The following is a 9,060-nucleotide window of genomic DNA, read 5'->3' as shown; positions in this document are numbered from 1 at the left end:
ACAGTAAAAGTTCTGCTAATTGGCATCTTACAAGCCAGCATGCTCTACTAACCGGCATGCCGGCATGTAAGATAAAGTGAAACCGGAAGTGCCCACCATGGCACTTCCAGTTTCTCTGAGTCCTCATGACCTGGGGCAAAGCAGCCTGCGCTGCTGAGCCCCCATGGTTCAGGGGCATAACAGGTTGCGCGGGGCTCTATGGGGCCAGCCTCCCTGTCCCATGGGGCCCGCAGGGCCCACAGGAGTGGTGGTGATGCAGTGGGAGAGGCAGCAGGACTCCCCAGAAGCGGCAGCCAGGGCTGCTCAATTAACTGGCATTTTTTGTTATCTGGCATCCCCCATTCCCGGGGGATGCCGGATAACAGAGCTTTTACTGTATATCTTTTGAGGGTGCTGACATGGTGAACACAGGCCACCACTATAATAAGGCTGCCTAGCCCCCAGCCATGGGTTGATAAGTTCTCAACAGTGAAGCAGGTGGAAGAAGATGTTAGAATCTCAATGGCTGTGAAAGTGAATGAAGACTGCAGCAGAACAAGATCCCCAGTTGTCTTGGTCCCCTTGTGATTGGATCAAGGTCCCTTTCCATTAAGAGCTGTTTGGAAGCTGATGTGCAGCAGCTTCTCCACGATAAAATCATTCACAGGAGTATTCCTCAAGCCCTTTGGTGATGAGCTAATGGCAACAGGAGCAGGATTATGAGGTCTGGAAGCTCCTAGTCATAAACTGGCATGAAGGCAGCAATTACAAGAAGGTTGTCTGGGACTTGGACAAGACAGGAACATAGTTCAGCAGCTGTAACTGACTGAGCAGCCCTCTTCAGGATCTGCTTTGCTCACCCTACCTAAGGAGGGGGCTAAAAAAGGTGCCCTAAACGTAGCCTGTCTACCTTCTTCCTGACTGGATAACCGTGTCCAGTGGGATCACCTTTACTGCAGTCAAAAATACCAGTGAAGACACACCATCTTTTTCAGGACCTGGAATATCACAACCCTCATGGACAACCCTAATAGTGAATGTCTAGAGTGCCACACTGCAATCGTGGCTTGAGAACTTAGGCGATACAACATCGATGTAGCTGCACTGAGTGAGACCCATCAAGTGAGAGATGAGCAGCACAAAGAACAAGGAGAATGCTGACTTCACAGAGTTGGTTTTGCCATTAAGAATGAACTCATAAGCCAACTGCATTCCCTATTGGAATTAATGACTGTCTTAAACTGGTAGGGCACCAATATGCCACTGTCATCAACACGTATGCGCTGACTTTTGATGCCGCCAATGAAATCGAGGAGGAATTCTACACCACCCTTGACCAAAGTCCTTTTTTGACATTCTGGAAGGAGACAGACTTATTCTTCTTGGTGACTTCAATGTCAGAGTCGGAAGGGACTCTAACCACTGGAATGGAACCATCGGCAAGGAAGAAATAGGAAAGGTCAACTCCAATGGCATCCTCCTCTTGATCAAACATGCACCATCACTAACACCCTGTTCTGCCAGCAAAACAGGCACAAGACATCATGGCAGCATCCACGATCTAAGCATTGGCACCTGGTTGATGATGTCATTGTCCATGCCTGGATCACAAAGATGTCCAACATCACCCAAGCTATGCTAGGAGCTAATGATTTCTGGACTGATCATTGGCTCATCTGCTTGGTCATGTCACGCAAACTGGCTCCCAAATGATGGCTACAGCAGAAGCAATGCTAATGGAAGATCAATGTTGAAGGACTCTAGGACCCAAGCAAGTGAGATTTCTTTCCCCCGAGTCTTAATGAAAAACTGGTGCATTCCAATCAATGAGAGAATGTTAGCAGCATGTGGGGTGCCCTCAAGGCGACCATCATCAGCACCTGCGAAGAGACACTTGAATTCTCTACCAGGAAACATGAAGACTGGTTTGATGAGAATGACAAGGAGGTCAAGAGTTGATCATTCACAAGTGTAAGGCCTTTTGTGCTTGGCAAAACACCAACTCCAAGCAAAAGAGATTAGATCTCCAACAAGCCACGGAAGAGGTCCAAAGAAGGACCCACAATTTGAAGAACAAATGGTAGGAAGACTAGGCAAAGGAGATTCACTGACATCCATGATATGCGTGGTTTCTCTAGTGCCACCGAATCCATCTACAATCCAAGCACTTGGGGACCAACCCCCTTGAGACATAAGGATAGAGGAGACCTGATCAAGGAAAGGGAAGCTATCACTGCACATGGGAAGGAGCATTTTGAAAAACTTCTCAATTGAAACTCTGTTATTGATGAGAATGCTCTCAACTCCATTTACAACTCCTAGTTGTGCGGGCCGGGAGCAATCCGCGGCCCTTTTGTGCACGCGGGCTGTGGCCAGCAGCCCGGGCACGCGGGGTCAGAGAGAACGGGCGACATGCTAGAATTAGGCACGGACGCGTAATGGTTGATTTAAAGATTATTTACTTACACCAAAGATGGTCGCGGTGTAGGCTGGACAGTTTTCCAGGCACAGCTCCGATTAAATCCTCGTTTGAGGACTACGACAAGCTCGCTCTCTCCCACGGAGTTGTTGAAGCTCCGTGGGTCCATTTCTTTTGCGCTTGAAGCTCCGTGGGTCCGTTTCTTTTGCGCGCAGGAAGGGATACGTCTAAGCATTAATCGGCGACGGGGAGAGGCTAGAGGCTGATCAGACCTCTGTTGCCTGCTTGAAATGCGCTGGGTCCAGTAGGCTCCGCAGCGCTTAGAGATCTTCACACAGCGTGAAGTCTCCTCCTCCTGGTGTTCGTGGAGTCCTCCCTTGCGGGGGTTCTCCAAGTTCTCCAACTTGGGCGGAAACCACCCAAGCCTTTTATATGGCTAGCAAGCCAATCACTAGCTGCCACGTGTGCATAATTTCATGCAAGCCAATAATGGGGCTCGAATTAGAATACAAATGGCGGGAACTCTTTGCAACGAGCATTTCTCAGATGCAAAAGAAATGCACACTGCAAAGAAAGCTACAAATTTGGCGGGAAAATAATTTAGCAGTGCCAAAGCGCACACAAAACAAAAATCACAACTTTGGGTTGTGACACTAGTCAGAGATGATCTCAGAATCCCCCCAACCCTTGACAAGATGAGGAAGGCCATCAAGCAGTCGAAGAATGACAAAGCTTATGGAACAGATGGAATCCCCACAACAATCTTCAAGAAGGGAGGAGAGGAGCTCACATCACAGCTTCATGCCCTGATCTTAAGGATCTGGAATGAGGAGGAAATACCAGATGACCATGATTTGTGACAATCTTCAAGAAAGGAAACAAGTCCAACTGGAAACTACAGAGGGATCACCTGGCTGTCCACAATAGGATAGATTATTGTGAGAACCCTCCTGAACCATCTCCTTCCACTTGCTGAAGAGCTCCTCCCAGAATCCAACGTAGGTTTAGGGAATCATGAGGCGCAACTGGCCCCGGAGCAGCTTCCTGCCCAGCCATGCACGCTGACAGCACTGCTGGGGCTGGTCTCCATGGAAACCCAGGCCCCATGCTGTCACTGCACTGATGCTTCTGGGGTCTCCGTGGAAATTGGCTGCAGTGACACAGGCAAAGGCTGCTGGGAATGGAGTCTGGTCACTGTCCAGATCTGCCATTTTGCTCACCCCTAACCTCAAGCGTGAGGATCTGGAGATTTGCAAACCCAAGGCCCAAGGAGAGCTAAGAGTATGATTGGAGGATCCAGAAACACAAAGCAGGGCTGAGAGAGAACAAGATCAAGGAAGGTAAAAGACACAGTGTCTGAGTGTGGGACCTAGAGATTCAGGAGCCAGGGATTGGTTGAGTCAGACCAGAGGGTCCACAGGCCCAGAGAAGGGGCAAAAGCTGGACTAGGCTCCACGAGTGAGAGAGACTGAGCCAGATGAGAGGGCCAGGAGCCCAGAGAGGGATGGTACGTGGCACCAGGGGTCTGGGAGCCCAGAGAGGGCCAAATGTGGGACCAGGGCAGGCAGAGAGCTCAGGAAAAAGGCTGAGCGAGGGACTTGTGGGTCCAAGGGCCCAAGGGAGCAGAGTGTATGAATGGAACATCATAGTGATAACATCCGTGAGGCTTGGGGCATGGTGTAGAGGCAAAACAGAACCATGAGCTTTCCCTTTAAGGCTATATGTCCCTCTCAGCCTGCCCATGCCCCTGCAGGGCACCTATCAGGCCTGAGAGTGGGATTTCAATTAGTGGGGTCTAAGAGAGACCCTGTGTGGGAATAGTTCGAATTAAGGTTTACTTTAAGGCTCATAGACAGCCTTCCTTTCCCAACTTTCAATTAAGAACAAGGTGTGAGGGGCGAGCAGTCTAGGGAGGGTGACAGAGTTAGAGCTGGGCAGGAGCCACAGTTACATCCCTGTGGCCACAAGCCTGCTACAGATGTCAACTCATGGGAGAGTATCACCCAGGACAGCTCTAAACTGAGGAAGAGTCTGCCACAGGGATCTCAGTACTTTGAAACCTCATGACAACAGGAGATGGAAAAGCAGGAACAGCATGTCATGAACCAAATCAAGAATCCAGCACCATCCACTCCACATGGAAACACATGTCCAAACTGCAGTAGCATCTCTCAATCGCGGATAGGCCTCATCAGCTATCTTTGGACATAGTACCAGAACTTATCTCCAGGGGTGGCCATGATGCCTCTGGAGCCCCACCAGCCCTTATTAACTTCACCCTACTTAGGCAATGACCTCTTCACTCCCTGCAACGCCTTAATGCATTTACCTTTCAGATAAAGGGAGGCTGCCCCAGGGCTTTCCAAGCTTGATCTCATGCTCCTGAGCTCAGGTCTCTCTACTCTCCTCCTCAAGGGCTAATTAGGTGGCTCAGACTGCCCCTTAGACCACATCCATGCCTTGCAGATGTCACTGTTCACTATTGAGCTGTCTGCCCACACCTGGGCACTTCACCTATCTGGGCTACTCCCTTGTACAACTTTGGGTTCCTGACCTGGATCCCGCCTCTCCTGAGATACTGGGCCCCTGGCCCCAACTCCACCCTTCTCTGGGTTCCTGACCTTGTCTGGCTCCAGCAGTGGCCTCCCTTGACCTTTGGCCCCTCCTAGGTCCTGGCCCTACTCCTATGCCAGTTGAAATCTCTAGGCTCCATGGCCCTGGCTTGCCTTTCCTGGGCTACAAGTCACTGACTCTTCGCTAACATGACACTACAGCGGCAGCCCTGCTCTTCAGCTCCTACCTTTCTGGCCCTGGCCCTGGCCCTGGCCCTGCACCCAGGTCAGCTGAGACCACTTTACCTCCCCTCATCTCAGTCCCCAAACCACCAATCTGCTTACCCCAGCATAGGTGTTTGCCAGGAGCATGGCTGCAGCCCTGCTGTTCAGGGGTTTATTTCTCAGCTACCATGATCAAACTATTGCCTCAGCTCAGACTCTGGGTTTATATCCTGTAAGCCCAGCCCCCTTTTGGGTCATGTGACCCGATTGCCTCCTGCAGCACCCGCAGACTGTCCCACCTGTAGTCTACTTTGGTATAGTGACATGACCACAGAGCCTTTTATTACACACACACACACACACCCCCCTAATTCCCATATTTACCCAAATCCAACACACTTCTAAATTGAAGGCAACGCCCCAATTACCAAGGTCTGGACATAGAAAATTAATTCTTTAGTTATAATTTTCCCCAGCTAAGACTGCCTCATTGGAGGGAAGGAGGGGTCACCTTCAATTTCTCCCAAGACTGCAGCAGGGAAAGCAGTAGCCAGGAGAGTGGACAGGTCAAAGAGCTTGACCCCCACCCTTTGCCCTGTGGTCCCCCAACTACTTACCACCCCTCAAATGGGGAATGTTGAACAGGGAAAGACTCACATTATATGCAAATAAATACAAGATGCACCAGCCTGTACTTCCCTACTTATACATCGCCTACCCACCCATCCCACTGGCTAAATCCTCTGCCCCCCCCCCTGTAATGCCTCCATCCCTCTGTGCTTCTGCCCAAGTTAGTGCCTCTGCTCACTGTGCTCTGGGTTCCCAGTACACCCCACCCCTTCCCCCAACCACCACCAAAGACAGTCCAACAGGGCAGGCAAGAGACAGGTCATTTATTTCAGGGACAGTCCAAAGAGACAGAATTAAAATGGCAAGGGGGGGCAACAGCTTCATTAGTGCCCTCTCCTTAGCAAGAACTGGGCAGGGGAAGTGGGGGGAAGGGGAGCCAGCTGGTCAGGGGTTAGCTCCTCACCGGATCTGAGACAGAGAGAGAGAAATGGGAGTGAACCCCTCTCCACCCCTCACCCCCCCACTTCCCCCTTAATCCCAGACTTTCAAAAACTTCCTCTATTATCCCAGACCTTGTAAACCTCCCTGCACAATCCCAGACCCCCATAACAACCTGGACCTCCCCAAAAGTAATGCTAGACCTCCCCAAAACTACCCTAAGTCCCAGACCCTCAAACCTCCCCCATAATGCCAGATTTTAACTGCCCCCTAAATCCAGACCCCAAACTACCCCCCCTTAATCCTAGATCCTTAAATTTACGCCCTTAATTCCAGACACCCAAATTACTGCCATTTCTCCCAGACCCTCATAACTATCCCCATAATCCCAGACCCCCTTCCCCATAATTCCAGATATCCCAACACTATTATTCCCAGACCCTTAAAACCAGTCCACTTGATCAGAGCCCCCCCCAACTGCCCCCCTCAATCCTAGACCCCCAAACTAACCCTGCAATTGCAGACCCCCTAAACTTCCTCTCTTAATCCCATACCTTGCAAAACTACCCTTAATCCCAAACCCTTAAAACTACCCCTCTTAATCCCAGGTGCTCAAAACTACCCCGTTAATCCCAGACCTCCAAACTACCTCATTACTCACTGTCAAAACTACCCCACATAATCAAAAACCTACATCTCACCCCCTTGATTCCAAACCCTCAAAACTATCTCCTTAATTCCAAAAACCAAAATTACCCCCATAATCCCAGATCCCCTAAACCTAGCCCCATAACCAAAAACTATCCTGTATAATACAGAATCCCCATAATCCCTGCTCAAAATACTACCATAAAACCCCCAAATTAAACCCATTATCTGAGACCCCCCAGACTACCCCACTTAGTCCCAGACCCCCAAATTACATTCATAGACCAAGAACCCCCAAAACTACCTATTAAATCCCATACCCCCAAAATAACCCTTAATTCCAGACCCAACTACCCTTTTAATACCAAACCCCTAAACTCCCCCAATAATTCCATCCCTCCCAAACTACCCTTTTCATCACATCACCCCAGACCCCCCTACATTACCAGGCTGCCCCCTATGACCTCCCCGAAATCCCATAGAACACCCGCCCTCTCCCCCCACATACCGTATACTTGTCCCACTTCTTCTCAGGGTCATATGGCTCCCAGCGGCTGGCTGGGAAGATGTGCTTGTTCTTCTCATACCAGCTGCGCAGCACCACCTTCCCTGCATGTGACTGGGGGAGGTGGGGTGGGGGAGATCAGGACAGGGCAGACTGGCCCCAATCCAGCCCCCACAAACGCATGGAGTTCTACTCAGCCATTTGTCCCAGAGGTTCCGCCCCAGAGTTGGTCACATTGTATAGCCCGGTATGGGCCTTCATCCAGCCTGATCTGGGGTCTGGTGGGGGTGGTGGGGAAATAGGACTTCCCCCACTCCATGTGGTGTTATACTCAACAGTTTGCTCTAAAGGCTCCAAACCCGGAGTTGGTTGTACTGTGGGGCCCGATATGGGCCAACAGGATAATCCAGGCCTGATCTGGGGTCTGGGGAGCAGAGGGTTCTTCCCCCCACCCCTCCTTGCAATGCTACATTTGACCATTCACCCCAGAGCTGGCTGCATCCTGGAGCCCTATAGGAGCCCAAAGTATGAAGATGGGATGGGGGGGGGTATCCAATCCAGGCCTGATGCTGGGGGGAAGGGGGGGGAAAATGACACATGGGCTGCTCAAGGAGTTTGGGTGGCCCCAATCCTGCATGGGGTTGGGGGGGGGTCCTCTCACCTCATCCTTCTCCACAGTGGCATCACTCAGCAGCCGCACATCCTCATGGACATCAAAGTTGAACAGGGGCCCTGGGGGTAGGGGTGGATGGCATGAGCCCCAGAACTGTGCTGGGACCCCCAATATACCCCAGCCCCCCCATCCTCTGCCTGATGCCCCCCAGACACCCTAATATGTCCCAGGACCCCTTGGCCCTCCCCAAATGCCCCAGCCCCCCCACCAACCAAAGTGGGGGCTCACTCACCGCTCTTGCCTCGGGCTTTGGTGACAATGAAGTCATAGAAGCTGTGATGCTGCGAGGCAGGAAGGAGAACATTAAATCTACCTCCCCCACCCAGCACAGACTAGGGGGGCCCTTAAACTGTGGGGGCCCCATTAGAGTCCTCCACCCCCCTCCCAGCCAGGCCAATGACCAGGGGAGCAGGGTACAGAGATTAGGGACGGTTAGGGGGATTTGAGGGGATCCAGGTGGATCCCCATCCCAAACTCACATGGGGGATGATGAGGTCCTCCTTGATGTACATGAGCTGCTCCACCCCAGCTGACCTGGGAGGGACAGGAGGGGGATCAGAGAAACTGCCCAAAGCTGCAGCCCCCTCTAGGAAGTTCTGATCCCCCAAATCAGCTTGGTCTGGCCCAAAGTGCCCCTCTGAGATTCCCCCAGAACCCCAAAACCCCCAACCCCCGCTTCCCTCCCCTCAGAGCCCCCCGCACCGAAGCTCGCTGAAGTCCTTGCGGAGAATCTCCAGTGCCTTCTGCAGGAACTGCTGGATTGTGTTCCCCTTCTTCATCTGAGGGAGGCACAAACTGGGGGTCACCCCAGTTTCACCCCTGCTGGAAACCTCCCAACTGGGACATGAACCCCACCCCACACACACCTGGGAATCCACCAGGCTTTGTGGGGACCCCTATGATGCTGGGGGGCTGTTTTGGGGGGACCCCCCTGGCTCCCTCAGAAACCCACCTTGACCGTGCGCCGGTGGCCAGAACCATCCCAGTAGCTGAAAGTGATCTCAATCTCCTCATCTGGGGGGGGGGGGGGGGGGGGGGGGGGGGGGGGGGG

At 52.0% G+C, this 9,060-nt stretch overlaps 1 protein-coding gene across 1 annotated transcript in view; it reads right to left on the bottom strand.

Annotated features, from left to right (window-relative positions):
• Positions 1 to 6,053: 6,053 nt before the first annotated feature.
• FAM50A (family with sequence similarity 50 member A) overlaps positions 6,054 to 9,060 on the bottom strand; it is a 7,252-nt gene continuing 4,245 nt past the window's right edge. Inside the window, exons 7-13 of the mRNA XM_006029328.3 lie at positions 8,962 to 9,023; positions 8,712 to 8,788; positions 8,489 to 8,543; positions 8,242 to 8,290; positions 7,998 to 8,068; positions 7,340 to 7,450; positions 6,054 to 6,213 (exon numbers count right to left, since the gene is read on the bottom strand). Coding sequence (XP_006029390.1) covers positions 6,205 to 6,213; positions 7,340 to 7,450; positions 7,998 to 8,068; positions 8,242 to 8,290; positions 8,489 to 8,543; positions 8,712 to 8,788; positions 8,962 to 9,023 — 434 coding nt within the window. The 3' untranslated portion in view covers positions 6,054 to 6,204. The remainder of the gene's footprint in view (positions 6,214 to 7,339; positions 7,451 to 7,997; positions 8,069 to 8,241; positions 8,291 to 8,488; positions 8,544 to 8,711; positions 8,789 to 8,961; positions 9,024 to 9,060) is intronic.

Source organism: Alligator sinensis, unplaced genomic scaffold (assembly GCF_000455745.1).
Source record: "Alligator sinensis unplaced genomic scaffold, ASM45574v1 scaffold1023_1, whole genome shotgun sequence".
Lineage (NCBI taxonomy): Eukaryota > Metazoa > Chordata > Crocodylia > Alligatoridae > Alligator > Alligator sinensis.
Note: the sequence above shows the minus strand (reverse complement) of the source record. Positions and strands in the feature narration are given on the sequence as shown.